This window comes from Phyllobates terribilis, unplaced genomic scaffold, assembly GCF_046119375.1.
Source record: "Phyllobates terribilis strain yellow unplaced genomic scaffold, ASM4611937v1 Scaffold_1__5_contigs__length_1240528914, whole genome shotgun sequence".
In the NCBI taxonomy this organism is placed as follows: Eukaryota; Metazoa; Chordata; class Amphibia; order Anura; family Dendrobatidae; genus Phyllobates; species Phyllobates terribilis.
In genome coordinates, this window is record NW_027362761.1 from 104,209,827 (window position 1) to 104,233,787 (window position 23,961).

General features: G+C 42.8%; 1 protein-coding gene across 8 annotated transcripts in view; it reads right to left on the reverse strand.

Annotated features, from left to right (window-relative positions):
• The window catches only part of BNC2 (basonuclin zinc finger protein 2), an 858,290-nt gene extending 845,719 nt beyond the window's left edge, over positions 1-12,571 (reverse strand). For 4 of the 8 annotated variants that reach the window (XM_073665365.1, XM_073665205.1, XM_073665315.1 and 1 more), the window contains exon 1: positions 12,019-12,568. Coding sequence is in view for 2 of the 8 variants with exons in the window: in XM_073665393.1 (XP_073521494.1) it covers positions 12,019-12,021 (3 nt within the window). In the remaining 6 variants the exon portion in view is untranslated. Of the gene's footprint in view, positions 1-12,018 lie in introns of all 8 variants that reach the window. The other 4 variants (XM_073665382.1, XM_073665393.1, XM_073665375.1 and 1 more) reach the window with 4 other exon arrangements.
• Positions 12,572-23,961: the final 11,390 nt, after the last annotated feature.

Consider the following 23,961-nt stretch of genomic DNA (forward strand, 5'->3'; position numbering starts at 1 on the left):
TCTGAGGACTGGTTTTTCCAGCATGACAATGCCCCATGCCACACAGTTAGATCAATCAATGTGTGGATGAAGGAGCATCACATCAAACCCTCTCATGGCCAGCCCAATCTCCAGACCTGAACCCCATTGAAATCCTCTGGAATGTAATCAAGAGGAAGATGGATAGTCACAAGCCATCAAACAAAGAAGAACTGCTTACATTTTTGTGCCAGGAATGGCATAAGGTCACCCAAAAGCAGTGTGAAAGACTGGTGGAAAGCAGCCAAGATGCATGAAAGCTGTGATTAAAAATCATGGTATTCCACCAAATATTGATTTCTGAACTCTTCCTGAGTTAAAACTTGAGTATTGTTGTTTCTAAATGATTAAGAACTTATTTTCTTTGCATTATTTGAGGTCTGAAAGCACGGTTTCTTTTTTATTATTTTGACGATTTCTCATTTGCTACAAATAAATACAAAATTTTTAGCTTTGAATTTCGGAGACTTGTTGTCAGCAGTTTATAGTATAAAACAACAATGTACATTTTACTCAAAAATATACCTATAAAGAGAAAGATCAGAGAAAATGAAAATTTTGCAGTGGTCTCTTAATTTTTGCCAGAGCTGTATATATTTGTTCACTTTTTTGTATAAATCAGTAGGGCATAGGAATTTGTATTTTACAGCTGGGACCAGAAGTATTAGGACAATGAAACAGCTTTCATAACTTATCCTTTATACACTTGTTAGAAAATGTAACAATTAAAAAAGCACATAATCTTTGGTAGGTAATGGTTTGTGATCAGGAGTGAGAACAGCTGTATCAATGATGTGTACCAAAGCACTGAGATGCTAATTCGACCTTCAGAATATAATAAGTAGCTAAAGTACCATAACCACTTAGTGCAGTATAACATTGAGCACCTTGTCTCATCGATAATATCCTGGCTAGCATTATTCACAAAGTCTATCATTCTTTATATACTTGATTCAAAATATTTCGGTCTTTCTAAAATAAAGATAATTAGTAATGCATAAAATTGTAAAATTCCACATAAATATTTCTACATGTTTTCCCCTACATGTAATATGAAAATGAGGACACTATGTGTTGTAAAATATAAGAAAAATGAAGTTTAAGGAATTAGCTCAGAGTATTTCAGTATGTAAGTCTCTAAGCAACAAGGAGAAACAATATCAACTCCCTCATTTACGGAGTTCTATAATGTAACCAGAATCAAAGATTGATACTTACAAGCGCCCACAGACAAGAGTGTTTCTTTGAAAGTACTAAATTCAATTATAGCTGAATTTGACATAGGTTCCAATGTCTAACAAGTACAGCCTGTTACTAGCTAGGTACATAATAACTACTATTGTACAGTGGGGAAAGGGGAAATCCGTTAAGTTATTTAGGTGAATTTTGTGACTTCCCCACCGGCAAGTTTATTTTTAATAAAATGAAGTAAGCCCATTTACTTTCTCCATTTAGAAGCACTGCATTAAAGCTTCCCCTTGGACGGTGCCAGATACCGTTCAATTTTTCATAGTCCGCTTTTGGTTATACTATTATGCTATCATTTCTTTGGCATATTGAAAGGTTCACATTTCACTTTTCTGACATACATTCAGCAATATATATAGAGTTGTTATTCTAGGAGAAATTTATGTTGGCTATAAGGGTTGGAAATAATACAGATGTGTAGATTCACCCAGAGTAAATGTGAAATGGTGATCAGCTTGGAATACTTGCTAAAATAAAGTTATTGTCGAAACATAAATTAGAAGTCCTCAATGGTTGATACCTTTTAATGAATAATTAAAAAGATGATGATAATAATGAGCTTTTGACACTATTTATGGGCCACTGGACAAAAAGGATATTTTACTGTTTTTATACCAGTTTTCATTGGGAGGTCAAATTGACCTGGCAATGTAACTCTCCAGGCAAGTATGATCATGGTGACCCCAAAGTTGTATAGTATTTCATTATTTTCATGGCTTAAAAAATTGAACTTTGCAATTAAAATAAATGTTGTTTTGCAATTTTCTGAGACCCTCAGAATTTATAATTTTCCATTAATGGAGCTGTATGGAGTCTTGTTTTTTTGCTTCTGTAGGTTTTAATGGTACCATTTTGAGATACACATAATGTTTTGATTGTTTTTTATTGTATCTTTTGGGGAAATAATAGTAATTTTGGTGTTTTGATTTCTTTTTTCCTAAAGAGTTAAATAACTTATATTTTCATGAGTTGGACTTTTACATATTCGACAATACAAACTATATTTATTTTTTAATTGATTAATTTATTTATTTTCAAGCTAGAGAAGTAAGGGGTTATTAGAATTTTTTTATCTTATATTTTTTAAACTTTTATTTTACTATATTTTACTTTATTTATTAGTCCTCATAGGGGATTTAAACCTGCATTTGTTTGATCACTTTCTCGCCTACTTCAATATTACAGTATATATCATACACTTCTAGTAAACTGATATTGAAGAATGATTTGATGTAACTGTTTCCAAAATATATTCCCAATGTAAATGATAAAAGTCTAAGTTTAGTATGATCTGCACATTTTACGTAAAGAAGACTCAGAATGCTTAAAGAAAATCTATCACAAGGTCTCACATTCCTATCTATATACATTATTAAATAGATTTTTTTTAGACCTGACGAGGCTAGTGTATTTTGAAAAGCCTTGTCAGAATGGCTATAAAATCCTTTTTAAAATGTGCCTGTCTGATATTAAAATGATTATTTCATGGGTCCAGCTCATAAAATACTCATCTTACTATCAGTAGTACACAGCCATTTTAAGATGGATTTTCAAAGTAAATACACCATCCTCATCAGGTCTATCTATTTGCTCTATTTATTGTAAAATCTGTTACAGATCTGCATTAAATCCAAAATTAAACTTTAAACAGCATGTCTAATGAATTAATGAAGGCCTTTAAAGAACTTGACATCCTCATGACGTAGATAGAACTTTATCTTTCTACTATGTTATAACTGCTATCTCAGAGAAAGTGGACCTGTCATCATCATGTGTTGATACATGATTCACATACTGTACACATCATTCCTAGATTTGTATCTATTATATAAAGTGGATTGTAAAATTCACACACATTTCATTGGAATACAGAGAAATCACACCGAATAAGTACAGTACAAAATTGTGTTTTACTTAGTGGCTGAACTAACAAGACCATGGATTTGAATATCCTAATAAATCTGCAGTGAAAGCGCAGTATTATTTTATGTATTTCTTGTCCATAATGTACAATGTATATATACTAGAGATGGGCAGTTTGTCTTATGAGACTCGGATCCGTTGGCCAGGTCAGTAGTGTTTGGCCATTGGACTGGAGGCTCGCGAATCTCTTACTTTCCGGCATCCCCAGCACAGATTTTGATTATCAGAACTGGTGCAATGTCATCTGTACATCCCAGTGCAATGGGTCAGAGATCCCGGAAGGTAAGAGCCTCTCTTTCAGCTATCAGAGACTACTGATCTAACCAATGTATCAGAGCCCTGCGAATCCATCTGCCCACCTCTAATATATAATAATCTATTTAAATAATTCTACCACAAGTCCCCTAAACGCAATCTTTGAAGTTCTTTCAAATGTCGTTGGCCCTGTGTCAGTTTTTTAAAGGGCTAGTTCCGTTTTTTACATGACATATTGACAGGATATGCCATAAATGTATGATAGATGCAGCACCCAAAGCAGGGACTGGGATTTAGCTTGAAAATGGGGTCCCCTCTTGTGCCGCATGCATGGGTAACTACAACTCCTGAAGATTCTTCTAGACATGCATATTACTTCTACTGGTGTTGTTTTATTATTAACTTGTCTTTTCTTGGGCATCTTTTATGGCATCTTTTTTTCACAGTGCATACCTAAGCATTATAGAATGCAAGCTGTAGAAAAAAAGTTATGTCATGAACTATTAAATAGCAACTTTCCTTAACTTTAATTTTTTTCGACGTGACGTTCTGTATACAGTATGTACATCACTCGACAGGTAACTGCAGCGGTATATGCCATTAAGTGTAGCAATTAGGGACAATAGCTTTTTATGGCAGCCAGAGACCTACTAAAGGCCCACATTCTTGCCTTCTTTGGACTACTTTCCTAAGAAATTGCTACACTTACAATAAACTACCATATTCTGTATTACGATAAATCAGGTTCAAATTGCTCTTATTCTGTCACTTCGTCTGCCTCCCTAAAAAAAATGGAATCAAAGAAGTGCTCAAAAAGTCATGAACACCCAAAGATGGTACAAATGAAAACTAAAGATAACCCAGAATAAAACAAGCCTTCACATACTTCCATTGGCAAAAAAATGAAATATGGGTTATGGGTCACAGAATACGGCAACACAAAACAATTTTATTTTTTCATTTTGTAAAAGTAGTGAATCATAAAAAAATCTGAAATTGACGTAATCATACTGACCCACAGAATAAGGTTAAAATGTTTTTACTGTGAATTTACTGTGAATTTACCATAAAAATTCTATCAAATGGCGCAAGTATATTTTTTTATTCCTTTTTCCCTTCAGTTTTAAGTACAATATCTGTTAAGCTACAACTCATTCTTTAAAAAAACAAGCTCTCATATGGCTATGTGCATAAAAATGTAAAAAAAAAAAAGTTATGGCTCTTAGGAGATGGGGATAGAATAACATTAGCAAAAAAATAAAATAAAAATAATAATCAATTTTGGAAGGGGTTAAACATCCATGCTCTGTTTTCAATTTATCCGTAATTTATCATTGATAACATTCTTATTGCTGACGTTAAGTAATTTGTGCTTTTTTTGTTTGTTTTTCTTTTTAAATAAAGACAACTTTTTTTTTCACCAGCGTTTTTTCTTTTGTAACCTCAAGTAGTTGCCATCAATTCTAAAAATGGACATTAGAGAGCCAAATTGCCAATGTGAATAGGGCTGAATGTTAATATATCCAGATACACCATTGGAAACATTAAACAAGAAATGAACTTAAAATATTTTAAAAATTATTTTTCAAATAATTTTTAGAATTTTTAATTCTTTTTTTTTTTAATTATGATAATTATGGGTACAAGCGTGAAGAAAGAAACCCCCTTCACTCTTATGTAAGATTGTAAGCTCTTGAGAGTATGGCCCTCACTCGTTTTGTGTGAATTGTTGTTCCTCTGTAATTTCTGATATTGTCTGTACATGTTCCTTCTGAATTGTATTGTGCGTCGGAATACGTTGGTGCTATAGAAATATAATTGTTATTAATTGTTATTAGTACTATGCATGAAGAATGACAAGATTGGCAGCATTGCTTCTAGAATGTAATGTAAGCTATTATCAGTAGGTCAAGGCCAGACTCAAATCGTGCACTTAGTTTTGCTTTCTTCATGGCTGGCCTCATCTAAACTGTCTTGCAGGTGGAGAAAAAAAAATAACGTCATATACAAGAGAATAAACATGAGATCAAGGCTTTTATAGTCATTATATCACTGATTAACGTTAACCATAGACATTACTGGGTGGTATTTTAATTCGATGATCATATCTTCCCACTTAGCGGGATTGAGGCGTTTTTTAGCCCAGTGAAATAAAGTATGATTCTTGAGGTTTCATTTCATTTAAGAAAAAAAAAAAAGGTGATATTGAGAGCAGGATGCAATTTATTATTCAGAAGCCGTACTCTTCCTCGCAGTTCTTAAAACTCTTGAGGACCTGTGAGTGATAAACAAAAAGCCTTGTATTGGGCTCTTGGAAATACGACAGTAGAATTCTTTGCCGTCTCTGCATCTGGTTGAAAGAATTTGTACAATTCATTCAGAATTTGTATCGCAAAAACATTCTCCCGTTGCCAGACTGTCCTTGACTCTGCAAAAGCAATCTGTTTTCATAATGAACAGCAACTAAATTGCCATCGCACATGGATTTAACCCCTTTGCCAAATGCAGGAGAGGTTATCGTCAACAGCGAATAAGCAATGAAATGAGCTGACGACATGCATATTATATATCCAAACATAAGGAAAAATACTCCACAATATAGGACAAATGTCATTTGCATGCTGCAGTTTTGCAAATAAGTCATCTAAGTTCATGTAAGCACAGTATTTGTGTCAACTGAATGGGACAAAGCTGCAACACCAAGTATTGTTGCTACGAAAAAGTATGGCCTGAGCAGCGCAGACCAGTATAAAGATGATATAAAAAAAGGAAGAGGCTGCAGTGCCGTGACTTGTCGAATAGACCCCGACAAATCTAACATTGATGGCTTATCCTTAGAATAGGTAGTCTGTGAGCTCATACTGTACAATAAACCGAGGCTTTATAAACACAAATTCACGCAGAATCTGTCAGAACAAAAAGTTATCCCCTTGAGAAAGCAGAGTGCGAAACACAAGTTGGGGTGTGGTCATTTACTTGTGAGGCTTGGGCAACTATTTTATATTGTCCTCATTTTGTCTATTATATTTAGGCTATGTTCACACACGTTGGGTTTTGCTGCTTATTTGCAGCAGATTTTTATACAAATTTTCAGCTGCGTCTGGCAGTACCAGCAAAGTGTATGAGAAACCAGAATTCTCTGTTCACACATGTTGCTTTTTGTTTGCTGCGTATTTTCTGCCTTGATTGCATATTTGGAAAATAGAGGATGTCACTTCTTTCAGCGTTTTTTCAGAATCTTTTCAGCGTTTTTGCAGCATTATTTCACCCATAGGAAGTAATGGGTGGTGAAAAAAAAGCTGCAAAAACGCGGCAGCATTTTTGATGGCAAAATAGAAAGGGATGCTTTTTTTTCGCAGAACTTTATGAACATGCCTAAATAGAGACAGAAGGACCGTGAAAAAAACGCTGCAAAAACGCATCAAAAATGCATCAAAAAACGCAGGAAAACCTGCATTTTTGACGCAGCTGTTTTCCTGGCAGAAAAAAGTTGTCAGCAGATTTAGCTGCAGAAAAAACACGTGTGTGAACATAGCCCAACTCTGCCTGCTGCATCCACTCCAGGATTTAATATTGGTTACTTGCGCACCCATTTTTTGTGATCAATTTGACTGTAGGGAACTGTGCATTATTTCTTCATGTTATGTGGCAGTATATTAATGTATATTTATCATGTATTTTTTTGGTATACATATCGTAATATTATCCTATTTTAATATTTTCAATAAATAAATAATATATTTTATTAATTGGAGTGTTGTACATTATTCTGTAGGATTTATAGAACAAAAGGTTAGTGACATGTTCTGTTGCGTGCCATATTATGGAAGTATTGCTCCTCAGAAGTATTGTTTCTAGCAGACTGGATGGCATCTCATAGAAGCACCATATGGTGGCGTAAAAAATGCCTATGATTTTGTAATGCTTAGCTTTGTTAATTGGGTGAGAACTAAGCATAAATCTTTATGTTGTTCTCTTCAGTCAAGTTATTAAAAATGTTCTTCTTCCATATCTGAACTATACTCCCATAATTCTGAATATAATTGTCTATCCGCTATTAAGCCGGGGTTGTGTAGTAAGGTAATAATATTATAGCAAATCGGTCATAAATAGGTTTAAAAAACAAGTAGACAAATCCAGATGATTTCTATGATGTTATATCAGTATGAAATATCTCAGTGTAGCTCAGACCATGGAATGTATTCACTAACATTGTCTTTTTATTTTATTTCCCTTTCTTGTATTTTTTCCACCTATTTAATAAATGATATAAGAGCCAATGGATATGACACTGTGTATGAACTGATGTGGTTCCTGCTGGTGTGTAACAGACTGGCACTGTGCTGGAAATGTATATGGTGTATTGGTTGGTGCATGCAACTACATTTTTATAATTTTACAAAATAAAAAATACACCAAATTCTAGTAAATCTATACATGCTTATGGACATCCTATGCATCCTGTTCCAGAGGATGGGCATATGACCACTGCAGCCACATGCTCATCCAGTGCAGTCATACACTCACTGTAGTGTCCAAAGCATAACCGATGCAGTCAGTGATTGGCTGCAGCAGTCATATGTCTGAAGCAGGATGGACAGAGCTGGTCTCTGTACTGCAGAGATCGGAGAGCACTTTAGTGTTAGGGATTGAACCGGACATATTATTGGTGCAACCTGTGCAGCTGCTCAGCGACACAAGTGGCATGGTCAGGGGTGGACATATCACTGATGCAACCTGATGCAACATTGATGCACAGGGGCGCAAGTTGTAAGGAGCCCATTTCCACTGCCAAATTAGGTGGAATTGTGCATTATGATGAGCTTTTGGACTGCAAAGTGCCCATATGTTGTTCTTGAACAGGGGCACTCTTCTGTCAGTTATGATGGTGGACCATTTCCACATCCCAAGCAGCATTCCGCTTTTATCATGCACATTATTGGACCTCAAATGAGCCATACACTGTTCTTTGTCCACCACTGTCTTTGTCCGCCACAGGTTAGGGACCACATCCAGAGAACTGATGAAAGCAGCAAATGCTGCAATAAAGCTTCATTCCTTTATTCATGTTTCAATTAAATCACTACCTGAATGTATGCCTTATCAGACCTAAGCTTCTCATATGTACAGCTGTCTGCAGTTTTCCAGGGTCAAAACTACGGACAGGTTGTGTTTAAAGCAGTTGGTCAGTATTAGAAAAAATAATTTTCATTTTTCCAGCACCATTCTTGTCCGGGGGTTATTTGGTGTCTCAGCTTAGTTTTATATATTCACATGTATAAGTAAAAACACTTTCAATATTATGTCTGTTCATTGATGTCCAAAAAAGTGCTACATTTGAAAAGGCGAAAAAAGCAAAAAAAAAAAAAAAAGAGGTATAATAATAATGTATTCTAAAAATACATACAAAATCAGTGATATATTCAGATTTGAGAAGATGCAGGTAATAAAGTTCTTGCTTTCTTAATAATTTATACATTTCTTACTTCATTCCTCCTTGGTTACCTTCATACAGTTACCAAATAGTGTATGTTCTCGGTAACCCAGTACAAGATACAGCATGCAGCTGGCACTTAACACGTCACCTCATCTCCACAAAAGCTTCATTGTTGACAAAACAGTGAATGTAGAAGAGTGCACACCTCAGTCGCGCTGCAGAAAACGTACGTTTAACCCTTATTCTGATATACAGCCCCAAAATGTGTAACCACCATTGGTGCTCTATGCTTTATTTTACAACAGATACCCAGTTGTTTTGGTCACTGTCTCATGAGGACGACTGTGAAAAAGAAAAAAGATCAATTCACTAGGAAAGATCAAATAAGAAAACTGCAGGGACAGCACCAGGTCAGAGAGCGGGGAACTCCGCAGACCTGCTCTTCTCTAACAAGTCTCTCTGGGGACGTTACAGTGTACCTGTCCATAGGCTTATTGAGCTGCCTACGCCTCCTGGGTTTTATTCCTCCAGGCCCAAGCGAATCACATTCTGCTGTTGACAAGTTCGAGAGGGACTAAGGAAGCAACATGAAAGAACTTTTTCTTTCTTGTTTTAAGCAAACAATTTTTTTTTGTCTCTTTCTTGAAAAGAGGACACAGTATTGACACGTGACATGGCAAGATGAAATGCGAAGTCCGGGATGGACTTGGAGCAGAGCAGATAAAAGTAATCAAATGACACTCCTGGAATGCAAATTGGCATTCTTCACTACAGCAATTGCACAACCATGAAACATCTCTGACAGCAAGCAGGATTAGGACAGAATGTTATGTAAAGCACAGAGAAAAGAGGGGAGCCCACTCAGGAGCAGCCTTACCACTTTACACTATGACTTGTACAACTACTGCCTAGGAATTGATCATTTAATGGCACTTTCAGAACACACAAATACAATATTTCTTCAACTTATGGGCGGTGGGGGTGCTTCTAGTCCTATGGGTTACCTATGAGTTAAAAAGTTACATATGGGCGGCAGATGAAAATGGTTTGTACATTTTTTTCTATAGATACCTAATACTTACAAATTACTTTAAAATCTTAACATTTTGTATCCAGATATAGTTATTTCTTGACTTCCTTTATGACCACTGATATATTGAACTCTGCTTAGGAGGTGTTATTTGATGCGTTTCTTGTCCTGTTTATTTTCTGAATTATGTGAAAAATTTCAATAGCATAAGAAAATCTAATTAAAATGGCAACAACGTGAAATTTATTAGCAATTTTGGAGATGTAGAATGCACACATATATATTACAATTTGTTCGCTTCCCTAACCTGCAGCTTTATTCTCGCAGTGGATGTTGCTGCCGCCCTGGCTAATGTTTTCTACTTAAATTAAACATCCATCTCTGATATAACATTCCTTAACTAAATAAAGACTGAACCCTGGCATAACAAACTTGCTGAGCTATGTAAACTGTGAAAAACACTAGCAACGGCTTCTAATGGAACGAGTGACACAGTTTGTCTTCCTAGGGACATGGATACATCAGGAATCTATAGGCAGGACAGGGAGTTGGAGGGGATTGTGGAGGAATGCACTGAGTGTTTCCCTTTGTTCTTCAAGTTCACGGAATTTAGGTATACTGTATCAAAAAATATCACCACTGTAAATTCCAGCCTTGAGACACTGTGGTGGGAAAGTGGATAAACATCTAAATCTCCAAGCGGGGTATACTGATTAAAAAATAAAATATTCCTAGCACTTAATATATAGAATGATGTTGAGTACCTTGGTGCTATGTATAAAACATGTAATATAAAAAAATACTCCAGTTACTCACTGTAGAAAGCAGCATATAGAGCACCTAGGACTGTCTATAATATCAGTGATTACTCCATATAATAACTATACACTTAGGCAGGAAAAAATTGCTAACATCTTGCGCATTTGCACATTTTACTGTCACTTTATCCACTAGTGCGTTTGATCATTTTATGACATCTATTGTCCATCAAGTTTACAACTGCTAAGCTCTGGGGTTAAATGAAATCCATCATATATCTGAATCTACTTTTAATTCTGTCTGTACGGTCAGCTCCTAGTCCTTTCTTTCTTTATGTTTTGTTGCTAGCATTTTTGACAGACCTATCTCCCACACTTTATCTGGCCCTTTGATCACTGGAACAAGACATGTCACATTAAGAAGAGCAGAGAGGGGCAGAGACACACAAAAAAAATCTTAAGCCACTATATCTGGCCTTTGCCAATTAGGATAAGTGTGAGAGGAACCCTTCCTCCATCCCAGCCTCCCAGCAAGGATCGGGGGCTTTATAGTGGGTCAATAGTGTAAACAGGGCACCAAAAAATGAATCCCAGCATTTAAAAATCCTCGCTTTGATTCTATTACACCAAATCAAGAATTTTGTAGCAAGGGCCAATACACAAATTATTACTTTTTAATCAATGATAAAATTCTTTGGACTGTAGTAAAATATCTAATGCATGCGTGAGATTATTGGTTGAATATTCATATATTATTTATCCAGGAAAAAAATCTTCTACTCTATGGGAGACCCTGATCGCACACATGATGTGCACTGACAGGATACTTTGTACACTGTGCTGCCACTTGCAGGCTTGTGTATGAAACTTTAGAAGCCAAAACGTGTAGCAAAGTAAACTTGGTAGCCAAATATGCTATGAGAAAAAAGAACAGTCTATGCATACTTCCTTCCATTCATATCGCATCTATCTATCTATCTATCTATCTATCTATCTATCTATCTATCTATATCTATCTCTCTGTTACTATCATTCCTGTTTAAGTTTTGTCACCCATCTACTCTATTTCACCACTTTCTATGCAGACATCCTATTTATCATCCTGTTTATTGCAATCTATTTTCTATTCCATTACATAAATAAATAACAGATAAATGTAATAATAAAAAGATACTCCTCCACTACATTGTGGCAGTGTCACGCTACCACTGCAGCTAACCCAGTGATACACATCTTACATACTAATAAACACATAAAATACTTGGTAAAACTCTCTGCAGAGTACTTGTATGTAAGCAGACAACTTAGTAACACTTTGCCCAAGGTATCATGATGAGGCAGTAGCTTACCATGACTGCATGCTCCTGTGACTTTCTCTGAACTTCTGTGTGACTTCTTCCCAGAAGCTGTGGCTGGAAGAGTTTGTCAGTGTCTCTCCCAACTTTTCTCCTGTCAATAAACTCTCAGATCCTCTCTTGCTTTCCAGGCAAAACTTGTCACTTCAGGTACAGTATGTGGTCACTTACTATTACATGGGATAGGCAGGCAGGCAAGGGTTACCTCTACCCAAAAAGAAAGTTGAAGAAAAGCTGAAGACATCCAACTGCAGAGGGAGAGGGGAGTATGTAAGAGATGGGCGGAAAGGAAAGCAATTCCCTCTGCCTGTGGATTTACTCTACCTAGTGTGACTTAAAAAGGATCTGCAGCACATCACTCTGGACACTTTCCTGCAGTGGAGGAAGAGTTTATGTTGTGCACTCATACACTGTATTACTATATTACTATGATTTACTATAAGTAGGAACAGGAAAGTTGCTTCCTTATGAATTTAGGAGGAGGGGTCGCTGCTGACACAAGGGGACAATAGTGGGATATTGAGGTTTTCAGTCTGTCTCCATGCTGATCACTCATATAGACAAACTGACCCTTTGCTGAGTCTGAATCCTCCTTATCAGCATCGCTAGCCCAGACACTGCGCCATACACAAGGGCGGGAGGGAGGGAGAGAAGCTCAAGAACATTGACAGTACAAAGAAAGAAATGTTGGTTGCCTCCTAACTTGGCTACTCAAGTTTTGGTTCTGTCGCTTCTCCTTAGCTCCTGTGTCTCTGTGTGTAAATGTGTTTTTTCCAGGAATTTTTTTTTTGTATTTTTGTTTTTTCTGTTTTATGCTTTTCCACTTTCTCCGCCTCAGCCGTCACGGTGTAAGTTTGCATGGTAAAGAGTCACATCTGTGTGTGACACTGAGCCAACCAAACTAACCCTGCCCTGGAGACACAAAAATACAGGGGAGTTCTGCATCACAATCTTCTGTAGCATGTACATGTATTAGCAATATGCTTACACACCCTAAGCTGACACTGCTGTAAGAAAGAAGCAATTACAGTGAATGATAACAGTGATGTAATAATAAACTTACTTCTCATTGCGACACGTTTACAGATTACCCAATTAATAGAAATATTGTTCTGTATAAAATAAATTAATTTGCCCATACATGTTTCTGCTACTATAAAGCCCAGTTTTAGAGAGGATGGGGCTTTGAACAAAAAAAGAGAAACCATGGTTTGAGATACCGATTCGGGACTAGACATGACTAGTCTGATGATGTCCCTGGCCTGCTTCAACCCGCCCTGCTCCAGTTGATTGACAGGTCTGTCCGATATGTGTACATAAGGAAAGATCAGTCAATCAACTAGTGCAGAGTATGGAGAAGCAGGCCAGGGACATCATCAGACTAGTCATGTCTAGTCCTCAACCGGCTTCTCAAACCATGATTTCTCTGAAACGCTGCATCATTTCAGACTAAAACCTAACTGGCAGTAATCGCAAATCCAGTGTCACACAAGGTGTGTGAAAGACTAAGTGCAACACAAAGGGAAGGGGGAAAGGGAGCCCAGACTCTAGCGAAAGGGGGAGTGGAGACCTCCTAGGCTGATCTGATATCACCCTGTCTCCACTAACGTCCCTAAATTGGTTCCTCACCAATCGCTGCACGCAAACCTAAACCCTGTATTTCCCTAGCGCTTGGTCCTGGATAGGGAAGGGGAGATGATCATTAGTCGATCCCCACTGACGACTAAAAACAACAAGGGAGACAGACACGGGGGAAAGTAGATTAGCTTTAGCCGTCTTCAGAGAGATAACTCTAAGCATCCTCCAAGCACCACAGAGGAAGATAGCAGTCTTAGAGCTCCAAGCATTCACAAGGAAACAAGTGAGTCTCACCGGCCCCTTCCTGCTGCAAAGTGAAACTATTTAAACATCCAAGCCAGGGTGTCAATTAGCAGGAAGGAGGTAGCCGCTGGGTCCTGCAGTGAAACAGCTAAGAAGGTGTCTGTAATGCCAAACAAAGAGATCTTCTGCAACCAACTGTAGGGTGACTGTCTGTCACATCTGACACACCTGTGACATCCAGGCTCTGATTCATACTGCATGTGGTTCAGGCAGCATTAATCTAATGAAAGAGTCACTTTAAGTCTGATTTAAAGTTACCTTAGTGACACATGTATGTGGCGGTAGTTCGCACTGTGCACCTATACTGCATTCTGTGCTCAGTTAGTTGCCACTAGAGGGATTCAAGAAGATGGAAGCTAGGCAGGGGGTGCTCCTTCTGACACCCATCAGTAAAATATGTTACTCCTTGGGCTCTTACATGCCACAGCCCACACTGTTTCAGCCAATAGCAGCTGTTTTTTAATGCGCGACATGTGGCGGTGCAGCAGAGCACTTCAGTTTAATGGTGTCCAGGACTGGTTCCCGCAGCAAGTTAGTACTAACTGAGAGATGATCTGGTGAGATATTAAAGTAAAATTGAACATGCATATACTGTCCTAGTGACGGCGCCCCTGGGCCTGTGTCGCGCTGCGTTGCGCATGCGGGAGCTTACCCGGAGCCGGATCTCTTGAGGGTTGTAGTCTCGTGGCGGTGATCCGGTCCGTGCCCAGGGAGTCAGACTAAGTGGCGCTGTATTAGCGGTAGATGTTGGACGACTACGCCACCCGTTGAGTACAGCTAAGGAGCTGCTGCTGCAGGGCAGACCGCTGAGGCCGGTGGTAGGATTGTGCAGCGTGATAGTATAACCCCCAACGGGAGGGGTATGGCCTCAGGGCAGCCAACGTGGATGATGGGGGTAGCAGGAACCACTCAGAGACGGTACGGTGTAGTTCAGGGTCTTTACTGGTGACAACGATAGACCCTCCCGGAGTACTGGCTAGCGATTGGGGCCTGGTCAGTCCTTGAGCAGATGGGATCTCCCCTGGCCAGGCGGAGTTGTAGGCCTCCCAAACTAACGATACTCTTCTGGCTACCTTGCTAGAAGCGGGTATAAGTAGCCCACGTCCCTGAGTGTACCGTGTGGTGCTCACCCGTATGGCCGGTGACTCGGGGCCTTCTAGTAGCTTCCGCTCCACGACGGCGGTGCTGGTCCCACGCGTGTGACCGTGCCTTCGGGTTTCTGGGCCAGAGGACCTGTAATCCCCTGCCGGTCGGTTTCTGCTGCTGGATAGGAGTTAGTCCCCACAGCCTCGGACTCCGGGTCCGGTGATAACTTCTCAGTCAGGGCGAGCTCTGCAGCTGCCAGCCCCTGACTCCTTGTAACACTGCTCCCACAGAGTTCCTGTTGTTTCTTCCCATAGCTGCTTCTCTTCTCTGTCTCTACTTCTGGCATGGCCCAGGAGCTGGGCCCAGCCGGAGCCACAGCTCCCTGTCAGCCCTCCTGGCTGAACTCTCCCTCTGAACTCTCTAACCCTGCCTCAGCCCCAGGTTTATATAGGGGAAGTCCTTCCCCTCCCAGGACTGGGCAGGAGGTGTGGCATGCATAGGATTCCTGACCAAGAGACCTCCCACCTGCTCTCAGACATAACATTGCTGTTACTGTGGAAACCAGACCCCTGGGGTGCCACATTCCCCCCTAGTGAAATTTAGTACTCCGGGACTAAACATATTTTAGAAAAACATAACAAGATATAACAATAACAATACAATGAAGAAACACATAAAGGTGGTCACGGCATGTCCGTAACCGGGTGCAGTCCTTGAAGAAAAGCAAGGTGTCCATTTCACCAAAACAGGGAGACGTAACCAGGTAGGGGTCTGTCCTGCCCCGAGTCCTTAACAGTCTTTTAGTCCATCCTGGGTTACGCTCCACTAACTGTACAAAGGATTCCCGGTAAATCCACCAAGGACTCCTATAAATTACTAGAAACACATAATTATTTACAGGATATGGCCGCTCTCAGTCCTCGGCCAGTGGGGATAAGGATTGGCTGCTCACAGTCTTCAGCCTGGTAAGGGATAGGGGATGGCTGCTCACAGTCCTCAGCCTGGTAAGGGATAGGGACACACGGGGAACAATTCACTAATCCCAACGGGGACCATATTTTAATTAGCAGCAGTCCTTGTACCCTAATGGGTAACTATGTACAGCTCTTTATTCACGCTACTTCCCTTCAGTAGCTATGTCCTCTTTGTGCTCCCTCCTGAGGGTAGTCCTCAGACCCGTCCGGGTCCTCTTGGCTTTCCTCGTATTGGTAGTACTGCAGCTCCTCCTCGGTTAGCTGGGTTAGTATCTCTGCGACAGTCCTCCTCCCAGGTGGCCAGGACTTTACCTCCCTCTGGGCTGCCCCGGTTAATTGGGCCACCAGGATGCTCACTTTTTGCTCCTCTGTGAGGGGGTACACCTGGAAGAGGCTATCCAGCTTTTCTCTAAAGTCATGCAGGGTATGTGACTCCCCTGAGTACTGGGGTAGCCAGGCTGCCCCCGGGATATAGGGCATGGTGAAAGGCATGACTGCAACAGCGGTGGCGCTGGCGGGGGTTGAAGCGGTGAAGCTCTCCTCCGTATCCGGCATCCTTCTCCCCCCTAGTGGACCGTGGCCTACCTTGCGATGATCCTCTTCCGTAGGCCGCGGCTCCGCAGTGGATCGTCAGGGTTGAGGACCTTCCGTCGCGCTCCTGTGACGTCGGCGTCTGCTGGGCTCCTTCCAGGACCTTACGCAACGTCCGGACGTGAGGCGGGGCTTCAGTTCTCGCGCGCTTTCGGAGTCCACGCCCCTCTTCTTCCCGCGCGGCGTCCTCAAGATGGCGTCCAATGGCGGGAAAACTCCACGGCTGGCGGGAAGAAGGCCGAAGATGGCGCCGAATGGCGGGAAAACTCCACCGATGGCGGGAAGGAAGCGGAAGATGGTGCCGGATGGCGGGAATCTTCACCACAGGTAAGTTTGAACAGTCTTTTTCAGGCACGCAGTACCCGGTGGTTGCGGGCACGAGATCCTGCCGACTACGCCAAAAGTTGACGCGCCCCTGGGCCTGTGTCGCGCTGCGTTGCGCATGCGGGAGCTTACCCGGAGCCGGATCTCTTGAGGGTTGTAGTCTCGTGGCGGTGATCCGGTCCGTGCCCAGGGAGTCAGACTAAGTGGCGCTGTATTAGCGGTAGATGTTGGACGACTACGCCACCCGTTGAGTACAGCTAAGGAGCTGCTGCTGCAGGGCAGACCGCTGAGGCCGGTGGTAGGATTGTGCAGCGTGATAGTATAACCCCCAACGGGAGGGGTATGGCCTCAGGGCAGCCGACGTGGATGATGGGGGTAGCAGGAACCACTCAGAGACGGTACGGTGTAGTTCAGGGTCTTTACTGGTGACAACGATAGACCCTCCCGGAGTACTGGCTAGCGATTGGGGCCTGGTCAGTCCTTGAGCAGATGGGATCTCCCCTGGCCAGGCGGAGTTGTAGGCCTCCCAAACTAACGATACTCTTCTGGCTACCTTGCTAGAAGCGGGTATAAGTAGCCCACGTCCCTGAGTGTACCATGTGGTGCTCACCCGTATGGCCGGTGACTCGGGGCCTTCTAGTAGCTTCCGCTCCACGACGGCGGTGCTGGTCCCACGCGTGTGACCGTGCCTTCGGGTTTCTGGGCCAGAGGACCTGCAATCCCCTGCCGGTCGGTTTCTGCTGCTGGATAGGAGTTAGTCCCCACAGCCTCGGACTCCGGGTCCGGTGATAACTTCTCAGTCAGGGCGAGCTCTGCAGCTGCCAGCCCCTGAATCCTTGTAACACTGCTCCCACAGAGCTCCTGTTGTTTCTTCCCATAGCTGCTTCTCTTCTCTGTCTCTACTTCTGGCATGGCCCAGGAGCTGGGCCCAGCCGGAGCCACAGCTCCCTGTCAGCCCTCCTGGCTGAACTCTCCCTCTGAACTCTCTAACCCTGCCTCAGCCCCAGGTTTATATAGGGGAAGTCCTTCCCCTCCCAGGACTGGGCAGGAGGTGTGGCATGCATAGGATTCCTGACCAAGAGACCTCCCACCTGCTCTCAGACATAACATTGCTGTTACTGTGGAAACCAGACCCCTGGGGTGCCACACTAGCCTGCAACCATACTTTAGTAAGTGCTGTGTGCAGTCAGCTTTTGTAAGGCTATGGTCATATCATGGTTTAACACATACACCAAGAGTTGCCATACAGTGGCATATGTCACTAATGTGATGTCTGCAGTTTCTGCAATTTTACTGCCACACAACACTAGGACTGCTGCCCCATGGGCCCACATAGACCTGGTGGCAGCCCTGGCCATATCTGCCTGGCTCTGAAACTGTTTATTTTCTGTGCCTCATTTATTATGTCCATGTACTACTTGCTTAGTTACTGAGCCCATGTGCACTTCAGTGTTACAGTTTCCTCCCTCATTCCAAAAATCCCAAAAACCTTCTGATAATGATAGATTAATTGGCTTCTTATGAAACGGACCTTAGTGTGCATGTCTATGACATACTGTAGGTAATTTAAACTGTAATCTCCGGGGATTGACATCTGTACAGCGCTGCAGAATATGTTTGTAATATATAAACAGTTAAAATAAGTAACATTCAATAGATCAACAACAAAAACTACCACACTATACAGGAACAGAACTTCCTAGCTCAGACTAGATAGATACAAATAGGTCCTGAAGGAAGTGTTGTTGTTGATCTTCAGTATTACTCTCTGCATGCGCATACACACAGGGCCTGCTCACTACCAGCAGCTCTTACCATTCCTATGTGAAGCGCCAGTGTGTTTTTTATTCTTTATTAACATTCAATAGATGGCTGTACAACTGAAATTGTTATTAATCGTATGCACTATTGTAGGTACTATGTTATAGCCAATGGAGCTGTAATATGCACAATACATATTCTGTACTATTTTATAGAAGTATCTATTTGAATATGGTGGTTTCGTAACTGTTCCCTGTGTATTTAGAAGTGGGGTCAAATCTATGACTAAGGCAAAGTATGGATGATTTTCAGATGTGATTTCAACATACTGTTCTTTTGACCAGCCCCCAAGTCACACACTACCAAAATGTAACTAAGTAAAGGGATTTTTTGGTTCAGAAAACCCCTGTCCCTAGGTGTAGCTAAAGGTTAAAAAGGTTATCCACTACTAAGACAACCCCTTCTCGCCCTTAATGTTTTTACCCCTGTTAAAATAAAAACACTTATTCTCACCTTCAATGATGGTGCCATTCCAATGGTGTGGACACTTGCGTTCCTGGGGCTTACGTGAGGTTATTATGACACGTGAGCTCTGCACCCAATCAGCACTGGCCTCACTGTACCCGCCTGCAGACGTATAAGTAATCAACAGGGAGTGAGCGGCCTGCCGCAGCTCTCACTTCCTATTGATTACTTACATGTTTGAAGGTGTGGACAGTGACGCCAACACTGATTGGGTGCAGGGCTCACATGTCATAATAACCTCATGTGGGCCCCAGGAACACAAGTGCTGACACCACTGGGACAGCGCCGTCACTGGAGGAGAGTATGAGTATTTTTGAGTTTTTATTTTAAAAGGGGCAAACATTTAGAGCGAGAAGGGGTGGACAACCGCTTAAAAAAAAAAAGAACAACTGTCTTTTAATCAACCTCTCTGTGTCCAGTGCAGAATCTTTGCTGCTGATCCCGGTGTTTGTTATTGTCTGCAACACTGATATCAAATCGAAAGCACTGCAGACAATAAGTGATTGGCTGCAGTGCGGTTAATGTGACGTCAGCACTGCAAAACAATAACAAACACCAGGAGCAGCATAAGAAACTCAGTGCTGGACCTAGAAAGGGAAGTAAATCACAGTCTGTGTTTTATCTGCACCTGGGGGCAGGGTTTTTCTGAAGCAGCAAAAACCCTTTAATGCTATGCTCACATATTGCTTTTTTTGCTGCTTTTTTTTCTGCAACCTAATCTCTTGGCAGTAAAAAAGCTGCAGTCAAAATGCACTTTTTGCTGCCTTTTTGTTGTTTTTTTACTGCATTTTTGCTCCATTTTTTGCTGAGATTTTCAGGATACCACAGTTCAGCTTTGCTTCTACCTTGCAGGCATGAACAATTCAAGGTGTTAGTCCACCAAAGTAAGACTTATGTGAAACTATAAATCATTTTCAATGTAAAAACAAAAGAGGAAATTGAATTGATCAGGCAGTGTTTACTAGTGATGAACGAGCACTAAAATATTCGGGTACTCTTTTTTCGAATCGAGCAAATTGGAATTCTCGAGTGCTCGGTCCGAGTAACGAGCCCAATGTAAGTCTATGGTAAGCTCGAGCATTTTTCCGGCAGCACCCCCAGCGGTCTGCAGAGGGCCTAAAAATTGCCCAAATCAATGGGAACAGTGCTCAAATGGCAAGGGAACAGCATGGGGAAGACCCTTGGAAGCATTTCTGACTCCCAGGTCACTGCTGTCAACAATGTTGTCAGAGGTATTACGACACTTTTACGGACTCACAATAAAACATACCAAAACAAGACCAAAATGGATTTTCCTGGGAAATATATTAAGGAACATCCTTTCCAGGGTAATGACTTGTATATAAGGCAAAATAAATAACAAAAAATAAAAATGCTCCTCCACACCTATGTTCACACGTAGCGTTTTTGATGCATTTTTGCACTTTTGCATTGCTTTCAACCATGACAAATGCATTCAACGGGAAATGTCATTTTAACATTTTACAACCTTATCTGGTCATGTGGTGTGTGAGACATGATCAGACACATCCTGTTTCATTTATGAAGGATGGACTCTGAAGTCACAAAGCTTATTTTTATAGGGCCATCAGGCGGCCCTTACTATTCTTAAAGGGCCAACAGTCGGCCCTCGCTATTGTTAGAGAACTATTCTTTGTTGTTCCCATTATTAACGAGTGGGTCACCTATACTGTTATTGCGTATGCCGGGTAATGAGCAGGAAAGTTTTCTTCTGACTGGCATGGCCAGCTAGTTTAGATGAATGACCCCAGTGAAGAATCTTCTCCCGATCTGGAACTGCTACAAACGTCTTACCGGGTGGGAGACGAGTCAGATCTAAAGGGGCCATACTCATCACTTTGGAGGGGTCGATGATGTGCATAGGCTCCTCCTCCTGATCGGAGGACAGGAATGATCGGGACAAGGCGTCAGCTTTAACATTCTTGTCCGCCGGATGGAAATGCAGGATAAAGTCGAAGCGAGCGAAGAACAAAGACCACAGGGCCTGATGCGGAGTCTTTGGGCATTCTGGAGATATGCAAGGTTTTTGTGATCAGTATAGATGATCACTGGGTATAGGGCCCCTTCAAGCAGGTAACGCCACTCCTCCAGCGCCAATTTGATGGCTAGCAGTTCTCGGTCTCCTATGGAGTAGTTGCGCTCAGACGAGGAGAAGAGTTTGGAGAAGAAGCCGCAGGTTACCATTCTCCCGGATGAAGATTTTTGGGTGAGCACTGCTCCGGCTCCGGAGGAGGAAGCATCAACCTCCAGGAAGAACTGTTTGTTGCAGTCCAGATGGTGCAGCACGGGGGCAGAGGAGAAGGCTTGATTTAAGGAAAGGAAGGCCTCCTCAGCTTCGGGCGGCCATACCTTGGGATTTGCTCCCTTACGGGTGAGCGCAGAGATGGGAGCAGTCCGGGAAGAGAAGTGCGGGATGAAGATACGGTAGTAGTTGGCGAAGCCCAGGAATCGCTGAATCGCCTTCAACCCCTCCAGACTGGGCCATTTTAAGACGGCAGAGAGCTTCTCGGGGTCCATTCGTAGACCTGTCTGGGAGATAATATAGCCCAGGAATGGAAGAGAGGTCTGCTCGAAGAGGCACTTCTCAAACTTTGCATAGAGGTGATTCTGCCTGAGCCTAAGCAGGACCTGACAAACATCCCTCCGGTGTGTGGGAAGATCCGGAGAGAAGACCAAGATGTCGTCCAGGTACACCACCATGCAGGAATATAGAAGATCACGGAAGATGTCATTGACTAATTCTTGGAAGACAGCGGGAGCATTGCAGAGACCGAAGGGCATTACACGGTATTCATAGTGACCGTCCCGAGTATTGAATGCCGTCTTCCACTCTTCTCCTTGACGAATCCGGACCAGGTCATACGCCCCACGTAGATCCAGCTTGGAAAAGATCCTGCGCCCTTAAGGCGGTCAAACAACTCAGAGATGAGTGGCAGAGGGTATTTGTTTTTGACCGTGATTTGGTTGAGTCCTCGATAGTCTATACAGGGGCGTAGTGAACCATCCTTCTTCTTGACGAAGAAGAATCCGGCTCCAGCCGGGGAGGTAGATTTCTGGATGAATCCCCTAGCCAGATTCTCCTTAATGTATTCCGACATGGCCCGGGTTTCGGCCGACGACAACGGGTAAATACGTCCACGGGGTGGAGTTGCACCGGGTACCAGGTCGATCGGGCAATCATATGGCCTATGAGGTGGCAGTGTTTCTGCTTCCTTTTTGTCGAAGACATCTGCATAGGACCAGTAAGGTGCCGGTAAACCGGGTAGATTAGCCGGGGTGGGTGGCGGACAAACCGGGCGGACCGGAACCAGGCAGGTCTTATGGCAATCCTGCCCCCAACGGAGAACTTCACCGGATTGCCAGTTCAGCACGGGTTCATGTCTCTGAAGCCAGGGTAGACCTAGCAATAGGGAGTGAGAGAGACAGGAAAGCACATGGAAGGAAATCCTCTCAGAGTGCAGCATTCCCACCTGCAGGGATATAGGTTCTGTGACGAGCAGGATTGTCACTGGAAGGAGTCTTCCATCCACGGAGGCGACTGACAATGGTTCAGCCAGAGGTTTGGTGGGAATGTGATATTTCTCTACCAGGGACTGGGAAATGAGGTTCCCAGCAGCTCCGGAATCTAGGTGTGCAATTTCAAAGTAGCGGTTCTCTCCCCAGGAGATGGAGACAGTCAAAGTCAGGGAAGGAGAGGGCTTACTTTTGCCTAGGACGACCTCTCCGAGCGGTCCTAGATACTGGCGTTTCCCGTCTTCACGGGGCAGGAACGGATGAAGTGCTCCTTACTGCCACAATAGAAACAGCTCCCCTCGGCTCGGCGTGACTGTTGGCGAGATTTGACCATCTTGGTCTGGTCGACTTGCATAGGTTCGGGCGAGTATGCCCGGGGAGTTGCAAATTAAGAGACAGGTCTCTGGAAAGTAGGAGCAAGACGAGAAAATCTTTGCTCCCGGGTAGTCTCTTTAGCACGTTCCAGGAAACGGATGTCGATCCGGGTAGCTAGCGACACCAGGTCATCCAGGGTGGTAGGAATGTCCTGGCTAGCTAACTCATCCTTAATCCGGCCGGAAAGGCCCTCCCAGAAGATGGACACCAGGGCCTCGTTGTCCTAGGCAAGCTCAGAAGCGAGGGTACGGAACCGTATGGCATATTGGCCCACGGTGAGACTCCCTTGGCGGATACGAAGCAGAGAGGAGGCAGTGGAGGATTTTCGTCCTGGTTCATCTAAGACTTTCCGGAAAGCAGCGAGGAAAGACGATAGATCGGACACCAGGGGATCCCCTCTCTCCCACAGGGGATTTAGCCATGCCAGTGCTTCTCCAGTGAGGTGAGACATGATGAACGCCACCTTGGACCGGTCGGAGGGAAACTGATGTGCCAAAAGTTCAAAGTGCAGGGTGCACTGGTTTATGAAACACCGAGCTAGAGTGGGGTCACCTCCAAAACGAGGAGGTGCGGAAAGCCGGGGACCTGGCTTGGATGCCGTGGTATTGGTGGGCAGCGGCGCTGCTGGAGCGGGAGTCGCACGACTCGAGGCGGACACAGGTGGAACAGTCAGTGTGTCCAGGCGGGAGTTGACACTCCGCAGGAAGTTCAGTATGGTTTCCTGTTGGGATCTCTGATGAGAAACCTCCTGGTACAGGTCAGAGAGCGAGGGAGCTTGGGGGCCACCGGGTTCCATGGCTCGAGCAAACTGTTACGGATCCGGATGGTGGAACCTCTGTGCTGCGGTTCAAGGAGGGACCCAGAGGGGCGTAACTAAGTATCAACT